At 43.7% G+C, this 17377-nt stretch overlaps 1 protein-coding gene across 1 annotated transcript in view; it reads left to right on the top strand.

The window, feature by feature from the left end:
* The first annotated feature begins 6990 nt into the window (after positions 1–6990).
* GSK3A (glycogen synthase kinase 3 alpha) overlaps positions 6991–17377 on the top strand; it is a 41635-nt gene continuing 31248 nt past the window's right edge. Inside the window, exon 1 of the mRNA XM_069741852.1 lies at positions 6991–7107. Coding sequence (XP_069597953.1) covers positions 6993–7107 — 115 coding nt within the window. The 5' untranslated portion in view covers positions 6991–6992. The remainder of the gene's footprint in view (positions 7108–17377) is intronic.

Here is a 17377-nt window from a genome sequence, read left to right as displayed (position 1 = left end):
GGGTCTGAGGATCTCATCTTGGTACCTAATGGCAGTCAGGCTACCTCTGGCGAGCACATGGGGGGCTGTGCGGCCCTCCAAAGAAATGCCACCCCACACCATTACTGAGCCACTGCCAAACCGGTCATGCTGAAGGATGTTGCAGGCAGCAGATCGCTCTCCACGGCGTCTCCAGACTCTGTCACATGTGCTCAGTGTGAACCTGCTTTCATCTGTGAAGAGCACAGGGCACCAGTGGCGAATTTGCCAATCCTAGCGTTCTGTGGTAAATGCCAAGCGTCCTGTACGGTGTTAGGCTGTGAGCACAACCCCCATCTGTGGACGTCGGGCACTCCGACCATCCTCATGGAGTCGGTTTCTAACCGTTTGTGCAGACACATGCACATTTGTGGCCTGCTGGAGGTCATTTTGCAGGGCTCTGGCAGTGCTGCTCCTGTTTCTCCTTGCACAAAGGCTGAGGTAGCTGTCCTACTGCTGGGTTGTTGCCCTCCTACGGCCCCCTCCACGTCTCCTGGTGTACTGGCCTGTCTCCTGGTAGCGCCTCCAGCCTCTGGACACTACGCTGACAGATACAGCAAACCTTCTTGCCACAGCTTGCATTGATGTTCCATCCTGGATGAGCTGCACTACCTGAGCCACTTGTGTGGGTTGTAGAGTCCGTCTCATGCTACCACGAGTGTGAAAGCACAACCAACATTCAAAAGTGACCAAAACATCAGCCAGAAAGCATTGGTACTGAGATGTGGTCTGTGGTCCCCACCTGCAGAACCGCTCCTTTATTGAGGGTGTCTTGATAATTGCCAATAATTTCCATCTGTTTTCTATTCCATTTGCACAACAGCATGTGAAATTGATTGTCAATCAGTGATGCTTCCTAAGTGGACAGTGTGATCTCACAGAAGTTTGATTTACTTGGCGTTATAGTCTGTTGTTTGTGTTCACTTTATTTTAATTGAGCAGTGTGTATGTATATATATAACTAGCTGTTTCCAGCCAGCTAACGCTCGGCACGCTCATTGCTATCTAATTAACGCTGCTGGTGATTAAAGTAAAGTAAATAATGACAACATTAACCCTTTTACCCCCAAGGGTGGTTTGCATGTTATGGACTGGGCCAATTTTTACAATTCTGACCACTGTCCCTTTATGAGGTTACATAGCCCTAACCCTAACCCTAACCCTAACCCTAGCCATAACCCTAACCCTAACCCTTGCCCTAACCCTAACCCAAGCCCTAACCCTAATGGGAAAATGGAAATAAATACATTTTTTTAATTTTTGTTTATTTTTCCCTAACTAAGAGGGTGATGAAGGGGGGTTTGATTTACTTTTATAGCGGGTTTTTTAGCGGATTTTTATGATTGGCAGCCGTCACACACTGAAAGACGCTTTTTATTGCAAAAAATATTTTTTGCGTTACCACATTTTGAGAGCTATAATTTTTCCATATTTGAGTCCACAGAATCATGTGAGGTCTTGTTTTTTGCGGGACGAGTTGACGTTTTTATTGGTAACATTTTCGGGCACGTGACATTTTTTGATCGCTTTTTATTCCGATTTTTGTGAGGCAGAATTACCAAAAACCAGCTATTCATGAATTTCTTTTGGGGGAGGCGTTTATACCGTTCCGCGTTTGGTAAAATTGATAAAGCAGTTTTATTCTTCGGGTCAGTACGATTACAGCGACACCTCATTTATATCATTTTTTTAATGTTTTGGCGCTTTTATACGATAAAAACTATTTTATAGAAAAAATAATTATTTTTGCATCGCTTTATTCTGAGGACTATAACTTTTTTATTTTTTTGCTGATGATGCTGTATGGCGGCTCGTTTTTTGCGGGACAAGATGATGCTTTCAGCGGTACCATGGTTATTTATATCTGTCTTTTTGATCGCGTGTTATTCCACTTTTTGTTCGGCGGTATGATAATAAAGCATTGTTTTTTGTCTCGTTTTTTTTTTTTTCTTACGGTGTTTACTGAAGGGGTTAACTAGTGGGACAGTTTTATAGGTCGGGTCGTTACGGACGCGGCGATACTAAATATGTGTACTTTTATTGTTTGTTGTTTTTTATTTAAAGAAATGTATTTATGGGAATAATATTTATTTTATTTTTTTCATTATTTAGGATTTTTTTTTTTTTTTTTTTTTACACACTTGTAAAAAAATTTTTTTAACTTTTTTACTTTGTCCCAGGGGGGGACAATACAGATCGGTGATCTTCCAGTTTGCACAGCACTCTGACAGATCACCGATCTGTCTGAGAGCAGTGCAGCGTTACCAAGTGCCTGTTCTGAGCAGGCACTTGGTAAGCCACCTCCCTCCCTGCAGGACCCGGATCCGCGGCCATCTTGGATCCGGGACTTTCTGCAGGGAGGAAGGTAGGAGACCCCCGGAGCAACGCGATCACATCGCGTTGCTGCGGGGGTCTCAGGGAAGCCCGCAGGGAGCCCCCTCCCTGCGCGATGCTTCCCTGCACCGCCGGCACATCGCGATCATGTTTGATCGCGGTGTGTCGGGGGTTAATGTGCCGGGGGCGGTCCGTGACCGCTCCTGGCACATAGTGCCGGATGTCAGCTGCGATAAGCAGCTGACACCCGGCCGCGATCGGCCGCGCTCCCCCCGTGAGCGCGGCCGATCGCCTATGACGTACTATTCCGTCCGTGGGAAGTAAAGCCCATCCCACATGGACGGAATAGTACGTCTAATGGCAGAAAGGGGTTAAATAGCGCTTATGCAGGTGGTAAATCAACTTAAAATGAAGTTAATAACAATAATAATTAAAAATCTGAATAATACTAATAATACATTTTATTCACAGTGTAAAATAAAAACAAACTGGATTCAGTAAGATGTTCCTTTTTTTCTTCATTTCAGCATCTAAACAAATTTCATAACGAAACATAAATGAAGTTAAAATTTCTCTGTAAACACAATTAAATGTATAGTCATTATCGTCATTTTCAAAGATCTTTCCTTGACTTCTACCAGGTACAATTTAACGTGTTGGGGACGGGATTATGTGTGGTAATGTGGGGGGCGGGATTATGTGTGGTAATGTGGGGGGCGGGATTATGTGTGGTAATGTGGTGGGGGGGCGGGATTATGTGTGATAATGTGGTGGGGGGATTATGTGTGGTAATGTGGTGGGGGGCGGGATTATGTGTGATAATGTGGTGGTGGGGATTATGTGTGGTAATGTGGTGGTGGGGATTATGTGTGGTAATGTGGGGGGCGGGATTATGTGTGATAATGTGGTGGGGGGGATTATGTGTGGTAATGTGGTGGGGGGCGGGATTATGTGTGATAATGTGGTGGGGGGATTATGTGTGGTAATGTGGGGGGCGGGATTATGTGTGATAATGTGGTGGGGGGGATTATGTGTGGTAATGTGGTGGGGGGGCGGGATTATGTGTGATAATGTGGTGGGGGGATAATGTGTGGTAATGTGGGGGGCGGGATTATGTGTGATAATGTGGTGGTGGGGATTATGTGTGGTAATGTGGTGGGGGGCGGGATTATGTGTGGTAATGTGGTGGTGGGGATTATTTGTGGTAATGTGGGGGGCGGGATTATGTGTGATAATGTGGTGGGGGGGATTATGTGTGGTAATGTGGTGGGGGGGCGGGATTATGTGTGGTAATGTGGTGGGGGGGATTATGTGTGGTAATGTGGTGGGAGGGCGGGATTATGTGTGATAATGTGGTGGGGGGATTATGTGTGTTAATGTGGTGGGGGGGCGGGATTGTGTGTGGTGATGTGGTGGGGGGATTGTGTGTGGTGATGTGGTGGGGGGGATTATGTGTGGTGATGTGGTGGGGGGAATTATGTGTGGTAATGTGGTGGGGGGGCGGGATTGTGTGTGGTGATGTGGTGGGGGGATTATATGTGGTGATGTGGTGGGGGGATTATGTGTGGTGATGTGGTGGGGGGGATTATGTGTGGTGATGTGGTGGGGGGCGGGATTATGTGTGGTGATGTGGTGGGGGGGATTGTGTGTGGTAATATGGGGGGCGGGATTATGTGTGGTAATGTTGTGGGGGGGGGGCGGGATTGTGTGTGGTGATGTGGTGGGGGGGATTATGTGTGGTGATGTGGTGGGGGGGATTGTGTGTGGTGATGTGGGGGGGGATTGTGTGTGGTGATGTGGTGGGGGGGATTGGGTGTGGTAATGTGGTGGGGGGGATTGTGTGTGGTGATGTGGTGGGGGATTGTGTGTGGTGATGTGGTGGGGGGGATTGTGTGTGGTGATGTGGGGGGGGGGATTGTGTGTGGTGATGTGGGGGGGGATTGTGTGTGGTGATGTGGTGGGGGGGATTATGTGTGGTAATGTGGTGGGGGGCGGCATTATGTGTGGTGATGTGGTGGGGATTATGTGTGGTAATGTGGTGGGGGGGCGGGATTGTGTGTGGTGATGTGGTGGGGGGATTATATGTGGTGATGTGGTGGGGGGATTGTGTGTGGTGATGTGGTGATGTGGTGGGGGGGCGGGATTGTGTGTGGTGATGTGGTGGGGGGATTATATGTGGTGATGTGGTGGGGGGGATTATGTGTGGTAATGTGGTGGGGGGCGGCATTATGTGTGGTGATGTAGTGGGGATTATGTGTGGTAATGTGGTGGGGGGGCGGGATTGTGTGTGGTGATGTGGTGGGGGGGATTGTGTGTGGTGATGTGGTGGGGGGTCGGGATTATGTGTGGTGATGTGGTGGGGGCGCATTATGTGTGGTGATGTGGTGGGGATTATGTGTGGTAATGTGGTGGGGGGGCGGCATTATGTGTGGTGATGTGGTGGGGATTATGTGTGGTAATGTGGTGGGGGGCGGCATTATGTGTGGTGATGTAGTGGGGATTATGTGTGGTAATGTGGTGGGGGGGCGGCATTATGTGTGGTGATGTGGTGGGGATTATGTGTGGTAATGTGGTGGGGGGCGGCATTATGTGTGGTGATGTGGTGGGGATTATGTGTGGTAATGTGGTGGGGGGCGGCATTATGTGTGGTGATGTAGTGGGGATTATGTGTGGTAATGTGGTGGGGGGGCGGGATTGTGTGTGGTGATGTGGTGGGGGGGATTGTGTGTGGTGATGTGGTGGGGGGGCGGGATTGTGTGTGGTGATGTGGTGGGGGGGATTGTGTGTGGTGATGTGGTGGGGGGTCGGGATTATGTGTGGTGATGTGGTGGGGGGCGGCATTATGTGTGGTGATGTGGTGGGGATTATGTGTGGTAATGTGGTGGGGGGCGGCATTATGTGTGGTGATGTGGTGGGGATTATGTGTGGTAATGTGGTGGGGGGCGGCATTATGTGTGGTGATGTGGTGGGGATTATGTGTGGTAATGTGGTGGGGGGCGGCATTATGTGTGGTGATGTAGTGGGGATTATGTGTGGTAATGTGGTGGGGGGGCGGCATTATGTGTGGTGATGTGGTGGGGATTATGTGTGGTAATGTGGTGGGGGGCGGCATTATGTGTGGTGATGTAGTGGGGATTATGTGTGGTAATGTGGTGGGGGGGCGGGATTGTGTGTGGTGATGTGGTGGGGGGGATTGTGTGTGGTGATGTGGTGGGGGGGCGGGATTGTGTGTGGTGATGTGGTGGGGGGGATTGTGTGTGGTGATGTGGTGGGGGGTCGGGATTATGTGTGGTGATGTGGTGGGGGGCGGCATTATGTGTGGTGATGTGGTGGGGATTATGTGTGGTAATGTGGTGGGGGGCGGCATTATGTGTGGTGATGTGGTGGGGATTATGTGTGGTAATGTGGTGGGGGGGCGGGATTGTGTGTGGTGATGTGGTGGGGGGGATTGTGTGTGGTGATGTGGTGGGGGGGCGGGATTGTGTGTGGTGATGTGGTGGGGGGGATTGTGTGTGGTGATGTGGTGGCGGGCGGCATTATGTGTGGTGATGTGGTGGGGATTATGTGTGGTAATGTGGTGGGGGGGCGGCATTATGTGTGGTGATGTGGTGGGGGGGATTGTGTGTGGTGATGTGGTGGGGGGGATTATGTGTGGTGATGTGGTGGGGGGGCGGGATTGTGTGTGGTGATGTGGTGGGGGGGATTGTGTGTGGTGATGTGGTGGGGGGGCGGGATTGTGTGTGGTGATGTGGTGGGGGGGATTGTGTGTGGTGATGTGGTGGCGGGCGGCATTATGTGTGGTGATGTGGTGGGGATTATGTGTGGTAATGTGGTGGGGGGGCGGCATTATGTGTGGTGATGTGGTGGGGGGGATTGTGTGTGGTGATGTGGTGGGGGGGATTATGTGTCGTAATGTGGTGGGGGGGGGGCAGGATTGTGTGTGCTGATGTGTTGGGAGGTGGAGCAACTGTGCAGGGGGTGGGATTAGCGCATAATCACGATGCCTTATAAATATATATATACACACACTTTAAAAATGTATTAAAAAGTAGGAAAAAAGTTAAAAAAAATCCCAAGCACATAATATATATATACATAAATATATATATATAAATATGTAATGTATTTGGTTTTGCCACATGTGAAGCAGTCCTATCTCTGGCATCAGAATAGATAACGTCACTGCAGCATTACAATGTATAAAGAATAATATGATGTAAAAAAAACTATAAAAAACTAAATTGCAAAGAATGCAAAATTATATATACAAATAATAGACTTCCGTTTTAACCAGTGGATAAATTAATAAAATTAACATATTTGGAGTCACTGATAAAAAAATAGTGATTCTTATATAAATCTGTGAATAATAAAGTTCAAAAGTAAAAATGGGCCATAATAATCCTGCTTTAAAAAATAATGGGCGTAAGGAGTAATCCTAAGAGCATTCCTAGGGAAGGCGCATAGGGCCCCTGTGCAGTGCAGGAAGCTCAAAACAGAGAATATAAGAAAAAAAAAAGTAAAACCTCAACAAAATGTCCGCTGCGCTGGAGACAGACACGTGACTAGTACTTCCCCTATAACTTCTCCCTCTTGTAGCCGTCTCTCGCGTAACGTCACAACGTCACTGTGGTCTCGCGATGCGTGCCGGGAGGTGTAGTTCTCATCGTCTTTATAAAGCCCAGCCTAATGCTCCCGGAAGAGGAACGCGCAAGATGTTTGTCCATAAGAAATACCGGGAGAAGCGTCCGCACTGTGAGTGTGATACGGCGGAGATGTGGCGGGCCGCGCTCTGCCCGTGTGTGTGACCGCTGCGCGGCGGGACGGGAATGGCCTTCAGAGAGGTCATCGCTGCGGGGGGCGTTGGGTGTAGGAAGATGGTGACGGGGGCACTTCCGGGTGTACGTAGACACGTGGAGCACTGGGTGTAGCAAGATGGTGGCGTGCTTTGTTTAGTTGTAGGGGGAAAGATGTTGCTTCATGTATGAGCATTGTGTGTGAAGGGTGAGGGCCGAGCTGTATGCGGAGCCCGTGCGCTGTATGCGGAGCCCGTGCGCTGTATGCGGAGCCCGTGCGCTGTATGCGGAGCCCGTGCGCTGTATGCGGAGCCCATGCGCTGTACGTGCGCTGTATGCGGAGCCCGTGCGCTCCCCTCTCCCATGTCTAGCTTTTATTTCATTTTTTTCTCCATTCCCTCTTGCCCCTGTAGACATGTAGGGGGCCTCCGCAGCCTGTAATGGGCCTGTGACCCCCTATGTGGCAGTAACCCGCGCACTATGGCCGTTCTTCGTGTAGCGTCTGTGCCTCCGATTCTGTCAGCGCTCACTATGGAGTTACCCAAAGCTTTGTTTGTTCAGAGACAGAATAAGTCACTTATTCCTCTGTTATCAGGAGGGCGTGCGTCACTGTGTGCAACACCGGGGTCACCGTCTATACATGGGAAGCAGTATTATATCAGTTATATTCCTGTACATAGGGGCAGTATTATAGTAGTTATATTCTTGTACATAGGGGGCAGTATTATAGTAGTTATATTCCTGTACATAGGGGCAGCATTATAGTAGTTATATTCTTGTACATAGGAGCAGTATTATAGTAGTTATATTCCTGTACATAGGGGCAGCATTATAGTGGTTATATTCTTGTACATAGGGGCAGTATTATAGTGGTTATATTCTTGTACATAGGGGCAGTATTATAGTAGTTATATTCTTGTACATAGGGGCAGTATTATAGTGGTTATATTCTTGTACATAGGGGCAGTATTATAGTAGTTATATTCTTGTACATAGGGGCAGTATTATAGTGGTTATATTCTTGTACATAGGGGCAGTATTATAGTAGTTATATTCTTGTACATAGGGGCAGTATTATAGTGGTTATATTCTTGTACATAGGGGCAGTATTATAGTAGTTATATTCTTGTACATAGGGGGCAGTATTATAGTAGTTATATTCCTGTACATAGTGGGCAGTATTATAGTAGTTATATTCCTGTACATAGGGGCAGTATTATAGTGGTTATATTCTTGTACATAGGGGCAGTATTATAGTAGTTATATTCTTGTACATAGGGGGCAGTATTATAGTAGTTATATTCTTGCACATAGGGGCAGTATTATAGTAGTTATATTCTTGTACATAGGGGCAGTATTATAGTAGTTATATTCTTGTACATAGGAGCAGTATTATAGTAGTTATATTCTTGTACATAGGAGCAGTATTATAGTAGTTATATTCTTGTACATAGGGACAGTATTATAGTAGTTATATTCCTGTACATAGGAGCAGTATTATAGTAGTTATATTCTTGTACATAGGGGGCAGTATTATAGTAGTTATATTCTTGCACATAGGGGCAGTATTATAGTAGTTATATTCTTGCACATAGGGGCAGTATTATAGTAGTTATATTCTTGCACATAGGGGCAGTATTATAGTAGTTATAATCTTGTACATAGGGGCAGTATTATAGTAGTTATAATCTTGTACATAGGGGCAGTATTATAGTAGTTATATTCTTGTACATAGGAGCAGTATTATAGTAGTTATAATCTTGTACATAGGGGCAGTATTATAGTAGTTATATTCTTGTACATAGGAGCAGTATTATAGTAGTTATATTCTTGTACATAGGAGCAGTATTATAGTAGTTATATTCTTGTACATAGGAGCAGTATTATAGTAGTTATATTCTTGTACATAGGAGCAGTATTATAGTAGTTATATTCTTGTACATAGGGGCAGTATTATAGTAGGTATATTCTTGTACATAGGGGCAGTATTATAGTAGTTATATTCTTGCACATAGGGGCAGTATTATAGTAGTTATATTCTTGCACATAGGGGCAGTATTATAGTAGTTATAATCTTGTACATAGGGGCAGTATTATAGTAGTTATATTCTTGTACATAGGAGCAGTATTATAGTAGTTATAATCTTGTACATAGGGGCAGTATTATAGTAGTTATATTCTTGTACATAGGAGCAGTATTATAGTAGTTATATTCTTGTACATAGGAGCAGTATTATAGTAGTTATATTCTTGTACATAGGAGCAGTATTATAGTAGTTATATTCTTGTACATAGGAGTAGTATTATAGTAGTTATATTCTTGTACATAGGAGCAGTATTATAGTAGTTATATTCTTGTACATAGGGGCAGTATTATATCAGTTATATTCCTGTACATAGGAGCAGTATTATAGTAGTTATATTCTTGTACATAGGAGCAGTATTATAGTAGTTATATTCTTGTACATAGGAGCAGTATTATAGTAGTTATATTCTTGTACATAGGGGGCAGTATTATAGTATATTCTTGTACATAGGGGCAGTATTATAGTAGTTCTATTCTTGTACATAGGGGCAGTATTATAGTAGCTATATTCTTGTACATAGGGGCAGTATTATAGTAGTTATATTCTTGTATATAGGGGCAGTATTATAGTAGTTATATTCTTGTACATAGGGGGCAGTATTATAGTAGTTATATTCTTGTACATAGGAGCAGTATTATAGTAGTTATATTCTTGTACATAGGGGGCAGTATTATAGTAGTTATATTCTTGTACATAGGGGCAGTATTATAGTAGTTATATTCTTGTACATAGGGGCAGTATTATAGTAGTTATATTCTTGTACATAGGAGCAGTATTATAGTAGTTATATTCTTGTACATAGGGGGCAGTATTATAGTAGTTATATTCTTGTACATAGGGGGCAGTATTATAGTATATTCTTGTACATAGGGGCAGTATTATAGTAGTTCTATTCTTGTACATAGGGGCAGTATTATAGTAGCTATATTCTTGTACATAGGGGCAGTATTATAGTAGTTATATTCTTGTATATAGGGGCAGTATTATAGTAGTTATATTCTTGTACATAGGGGGCAGTATTATAGTAGTTATATTCTTGTACATAGGGGCAGTATTATAGTAGCTATATTCTTGTATATAGGGGCAGTATTATAGTAGTTATATTCTTGTACAGAGGCAGTATTATAGTAGTTATATTGTACATAGGAGGCAGTATTATAGTAGTTATATTCTTGTACATAGGAGGCAGTATTATAGTAGTTATATTCTTGTACATAGGAGCAGTATTATAGTAGTTATATTCTTGTACATAGGAGCAGTATTATAGTAGTTATATTCTTGTATATAGGAGCAGTATTATAGTAGTTATAATCTTGTACATAGGGGCAGTATTATAGTAGTTATATTCTTGTACATAGGAGCAGTATTATAGTAGTTATATTCTTGTACATAGGGGGCAGTATTACAGTAGTTATATTCTTGTATATAGGAGCAGTATTATAGTAGTTATAATCTTGTACATAGGGGCAGTATTATAGTAGTTATATTCTTGTACATAGGAGCAGTATTATAGTAGTTATATTCTTGTACATAGGGGGCAGTATTATAGTAGTTATATTCTTGTACATAGGAGCAGTATTATAGTAGTTATATTCTTGTACATAGGAGCAGTATTATAGTAGTTATATTCTTGTACATAGGGGCAGTATTATTGTAGTTATATTCTTGTATATAGGGGCAGTATTATAGTAGTTATATTCTTGTACATAGGAGCAGTATTATAGTAGTTATATTCTTGTACATAGGGGCAGTATTATAGTAGTTATATTCTTGTACATAGGGGCAGTATTATAGTAGTTATATTCTTGTACATAGGGGCAGTATTATTGTAGTTATATTCTTGTACATAGGGGGCAGTATTATAGTAGTTATATTCTTGTACATAGGGGCAGTATTATAGTAGTTATATTCTTGTATATAGGGTCAGTATTATAGTAGTTATATTCTTGTACATAGGGGCAGTATTATTGTAGTTATATTCTTGTACATAGGGGGCAGTATTATAGTAGTTATATTCTTGTATATAGGGTCAGTATTATAGTAGTTATATTCTTGTACATAGGGGCAGTATTATTGTAGTTATATTCTTGTACATAGGGGCAGTATTATAGTAGTTATATTCTTGTACATAGGGGCAGTATTATTGTAGTTATATTCTTGTACATAGGGGGCAGTATTATAGTAGTTATATTCTTGTACATAGGGGCAGTATTATAGTAGTTATATTCTTGTATATAGGGTCAGTATTATAGTAGTTATATTCTTGTACATAGGGGCAGTATTATAGTAGTTATATTCTTGTATATAGGGGCAGTATTATAGTAGTTATATTCTTGTACATAGGAGCAGTATTATAGTAGTTATATTCTTGTATATAGGGGCAGTATTATAGTAGTTATATTCTTGTACATAGGAGCAGTATTATAGTAGTTATATTCTTGTACATAGGGGCAGTATTATAGTAGTTATATTCTTGTACATAGGAGCATTAATATATACATATAATTGTCTAAGGGGTACTTCCGTCTTTCTGTCGGCAACTTCCGTAACGGAAATCCTGTGTCGCTGATTGGTCTCGGCAGCTGCCTGTCATGGCTGCCGTGACCAACCAGCGATGGGCACAGTCCGATTAGTCCCTCCCCTGCACTCACTGCCCGACGCCCGCTCTGTAATCCCCTCCACTCACCGCTCACACAGGGTTAATGCCGGCGGTAATGGACCGTGTTATGCCGCGGGTACCGCACTCCGTTACCGCTGCTATTAACCCTGTGTGTCCCCAACTTTTTTACTATTGATGCTGCCTATGCAGCATCAATAGTAAAAAGATGTAATGTTAAAAAGAATTTAAAAAACCTGCTATTCTCACCTTCCGTTGTCCGACGATGCGCTCGCACCGGCCGCCATCTTCCGTTCCCAGAGATGCATTGCGAAATTACCCAGAAGATTTAGCGGTCTCACGAGACCGCTAAGTCATCTGGGTAATTTCGCAATGCATCCTGGGAACGGAAGATGGCAGCCGCGCGCGCATCGCCAGAGTTTCGCTGGATCCTAGGGGTTGAGAATATAAATATTTTTTTTATTTTAATTTATTTATTTTTTTTACAGGGATATGGTGCCCACACTGCTAAATACTGCTTGGGCTTTGTTAGATACAGCGTGGGCTGCGTGATGCGCTGTTTGGCAGGGCTGTGGAGTCAGTAAGCCACAGTTGCGACTCCGACTCCTGGATTTTATCAGGTTCCGACTCCTACAATAAATTTACTGTTAAATAATAACATCTTGCTTATTCAGTTTCTCACCATCATATAAGTAATCAGACCACTTAGAGCAAAAACTATACAGGTCCTTCTCAAAAAATTAGCATATGGTGTTAAATTTCATTATTTACCATAATGTAATGATTACAATTAAACTTTCATATATTATAGATTCATTATCCACCAACTGAAATTTGTCAGGTCTTTTATTGTTTTAATACTGATGATTTTGGCATACAACTCCTGATAACCCAAAAAACCTGTCTCAATAAATTAGCATATTTCACCCATCCAATCAAATAAAAGTGTTTTTTAATAACAAACAAAAAACCATCAAATAATAATGTTCAGTTATGCACTCAATACTTGGTCGGGAATCCTTTGGCAGAAATGACTGCTTCAATGCGGCGTGGCATGGAGGCAATCAGCCTGTGACACTGCTGAGATGTTATGGAGGCCCAGGATGCTTCAATAGCCGCCTTAAGCTCATCCAGAGTGTTGGGTCTTGCGTCTCTCAACTTTCTCTTCACAATATCCCACAGATTCTCTATGGGGTTCAGGTCAGGAGAGTTGGCAGGCCAATTGAGCACAGTAATACCATGGTCAGTAAACCATTTACCAGTGGTTTTGGCACTGTGAGCAGGTGCCAGGTCGTGCTGAAAAATGAAATCTTCATCTCCATAAAGCATTTCAGCCGATGGAAGCATGAAGTGCTCCAAAATCTCCTGATAGCTAGCTGCATTGACCCTGCCCTTGATGAAACACAGTGGACCAACACCAGCAGCTGACATGGCACCCCACACCATCACTGACTGTGGGTACTTGACACTGGACTTCAGGCATTTTGGCATTTCCTTCTCCCCAGTCTTCCTCCAGACTCTGGCACCTTGATTTCCGAATGACATGCAAAATTTGCTTTCATCAGAAAAAAGTACTTGGGACCACTTAGCAACAGTCCAGTGCTGCTTCTCTGTAGCCCAGGTCAGGCGCCTCTGCCGCTGTTTATGGTTCAAAAGTGGCTTTACCTGGGGAATGCGGCACCTGTAGCCCATTTCCTGCACACGCCTGTGCACGGTGGCTCTGGATGTTTCCACACCAGACTCAGTCCACTGCTTCCTCAGGTTCCCCAAGGTCTGGAATCGGTCCTTCTCCACAATCTTCCTCAGGGTCCGGTCTCCTCTTCTCGTTGTACAGCGTTTTCTGCCACATTGTTTCCTTCCAACAGACTTACCATTGAGGTGCCTTGATACAGCACTCTGGGAACAGCCTATTTGTTGAGAAATTTCTTTCTGGGTCTTACCCTCTTGCTTGAGGGTGTCAATGATGGCCTTCTTGACATCTGTCAGGTCGCTAGTCTTACCCATGATGGGGGTTTTGAGTAATGAACCAGGCAGGGAGTTTATAAAAGCCTCAGGTATCTTTTGCATGTGTTTAGAGTTAATTAGTTGATTCAGAAGATTAGGGTAATAGGTCGTTTAGAGAACCTTTTCTTGATATGCTAATTTATTGAGACAGGTTTTTTGGGTTATCAGGAGTTGTATGCCAAAATCATCAGTATTAAAACAATAAAAGACCTGACAAATTTCAGTTGGTGGATAATGAATCTATAATATATGAAAGTTTAATTGTAATCATTACATTATGGTAAATAATCAAATTTAACACTATATGCTAATTTTTTGAGAAGGACCTGTATTTATTAGAATACAATTAGAATATAGCAAATAACTTTTATAAACTTTTCTAAACTTTTGTAAGTAAATATGCAATAAACACTGTTCTGCAGTTAATTAGAAGAAATCTATAAATTTGTCCTCAGTAAAGTATTGCCTCTGTCAGATCCTCCTTCATGGATGCCCTCAAATCTGATCTAATTATTCTGAGAGCAGAGAACGACCGCTCCACACTAACTTGGGTTGGTGGCAAAGCAGTGACCACTCGGGCAACATCTCTGACAATGTCCGGATACAGAGGAATCGCTTGTTGTTATTTTTGATGAACGGTCAAATTTCTCAAGTTCTTTTAGTGCACATGAAAGATTCTGCTGAAATGTCCTGGCCGTGTTCTGTGATGGGGATGACTCTTCTATGCGGGAACGCTTTGCACGGTCCTTGTGATCCAAATATTTTTTTAAATTAAAATCTTCATCAGTTGATGAGGGTGAAGATGCTGCAGATCGACCAAATTCTTCTTGTTCCTCCTGACTGTTCTGAACCCTTTCATCCTTACTGCGATTTCAAACAGAGCTTCTTTTCCTTTAGTTAGCTGTTGATCATCTAGAAGAATCCGATGCATTGGGTCTACATAAACAGCTGCCAAAAAAATGTTATTCTGTAATAGTAGCTCCTCTCTCCGTTTCATTGATGCAGCAATGCCACTTGCAATTATCCCTCCTCTTTGGGACAGGCGAAACATCAGGTTCTTCCACTCCTTTAAGAACATACCTGGAGTTAAGTCCTCTGCTTGTCATTTTTTTAGTCACTGTAAATGGGTGCTCTAGCAATTTTTCCAGCTCAGTCACCTGATTCCACTGACTTTCATTTAGCGTCAGTTGAGGGTTAGCCATGTCTACAAGAAAGGTTTTCAGTTCAACCAAGCGCTGAATCATTAACCCCTTTCTGCCACTGGACGTACTATTCCGTCCATGTGAGGTGGGCCCTACTTCCCAAGGACGGAATAGTACGTCCAGAGCGATCGGCCACGCTCACGGGGGGAGCGCGGCCAATCGCGGCCGGGTGTCAGCTGCCTATCGTAGCTGACATCCGGCGCTATGTGCCAGGAGCGGTCATGGACTGCCCCCGGCACATTAACCCCCGGCACATCGCGATCAAACATGATTGCGGTGTGCCAGCGGTACAGGGAAGCATCGCGCAGGGAGGGGGCTCCCTGCAGGCTGCCCTGAGGCCCCCGCAGCAATGTGATGTGATCGTGTTGCTGCAAGGGTCTCCTTACCTCCCTCCCTGCTCCAGGCCCGGATCCAAGATGGCCGCGGCATCCGGGTCCTGCAGGGAGGGAGGTGGCTTCACAGAGCCTGCTCAGAGCAGGCACTGTGAAGCCTGCAGCACTGTAAGGCTAGGGTCACATTGCGTTAGTGCAATCCGTTTAGCGCTAGCGGATTGCGCTAACGCAATGTTTTTAAAGGGCCGCGTTTCGGGGTCGCGTTAACGTCCCCGCTCTCGCAGATCCCCGATCTGCGAGAGCGGGGAACGGACCTCGGGCGCGCCGCGGACGCTGCAAGCAGCGTCCTAGGCGCGCTACAAAAGACTGGCGCGTCGCTAGCGCGTGCCGAAAATGACACGTGCTAGCAATGCGCTGGTACATTGCGGGCAATGGGAGCGCTAACGGACGCGTTGCATGGCGTTAATTTCGCCGTGCAACGCTGTCCCTTAGCTCTCTGACCAAAACGCAATGTGACCCCAGCCTTAGTCAGATCAGTGATCTGACAGTGCTGTGCAAACTGTCAGATCAGCGATATGTGATGTCCCCCCCTGGGACAAAGTAAGAAAAGTAAAAAAAAAAAAAAATGTACACACGTGTAAAAAAATAAATAAAAAAAAATCCTAAATAATGAAAAAAAATATTCCCATAAATACATTTCTTTATCTAAATAAAAAACAAACCAACAATAAAAGTACACATATTTAGTATCACTACGTCCGTAACGACCCGACCTATAAAACTGTCCCACTAGTTAACCCCCTTCAGTAAACACCGTAAGAAATGAGGCAAAAAACGCTTTATCATACCGCCGAACAAAAAGTGGAATAACACGCGATTAAAAAGAGATATAAATAACCATGGTACCGCTGAAAGCGTCATCTTGTCCCGCACAAAACGAGCTGCCATACAGCATCAGCAAAAAATAAAAAAGTTAGTCTTCAGAATAAAGCGATGCAAAAATAATTATTTTTTCTATAAAATAGTTTTTATCGTATAAAAGCGCCAAAGCATAAAAAAAGATATAAATGAGGTGTCGCTGTAATCGTACTGACCCGAAGAATAAAACTGCTTTATCAATTTTACCAAACGCGGAACGGTATAAACGCCTCCCCCAAAAGAAATTCATGAATAGCTGGTTTTTGGTCATTCTGCCTCACAAAAATCGGAATAAAAAGCGATAAAAAAAGTCACGTGCCCAAAAATGTTACCAATAAAAACGTCAACTCGTTCCGCAAAAAACAAAACCTCAGATGACTCTGTGGACCAAAATATGGAAATTATAGCTCTCAAAACTGTGGTAACGCAAAAAATATTTTTTGCAATAAAAAGCGTCTTTCAGTGTGTGACGGCTGCCAATCATAAAAATCCGCTAAAAAACCCGCTATAAAAGTAAATCAAACCCCCTTCATCACCCCCTTAGTTAAGGAAAAATTTAAAAAAATGTATTTATTTCCATTTTCCCGCTAGGGTTAGGGTTAGGGCTAGGGTTAGGGTTAAGGCTACAGTTAGGGTTGGGGCTAAAGTTAGTTAGGGTTTAGGTTACATTTACAGTTGGGAATAGGGTTGGGATTAGGGTTAGGGGTGTGTCAGGGTTAGGGGTGTGGTTAGGGTTACCGTTGGAATTAGGGTTAGGGGTGTGTTTGGATTAGGGTTTCAGTTATAATTGGGGGTTTCCACTGTTTAGGCACATCAGGGGCTCTCCAAACGCGACATGGCGTCTGATCTCAATTCCAGCCAATTCTGTGTTGAAAAACTAAAAGTGCTTCTTCCCTTCCCAGCTCTCCCGTGTGCCCAAACACGGGTTTACCCCAACATATCGGGTATCGGCATACTCAGGACAAATTGGACAACTTTTGGGGTCCAATTTCTCCTGTTACCCTTGGGAAAATACAAAACTGGGGGCTAAAAAAATAATTTTTGTGGAAAAAATTTTTTTTATTTGCGC

This window comes from Ranitomeya imitator, chromosome 10 (assembly GCF_032444005.1).
Source record: "Ranitomeya imitator isolate aRanImi1 chromosome 10, aRanImi1.pri, whole genome shotgun sequence".
Lineage (NCBI taxonomy): Eukaryota > Metazoa > Chordata > Amphibia > Anura > Dendrobatidae > Ranitomeya > Ranitomeya imitator.
Note: the sequence above shows the minus strand (reverse complement) of the source record. Positions and strands in the feature narration are given on the sequence as shown.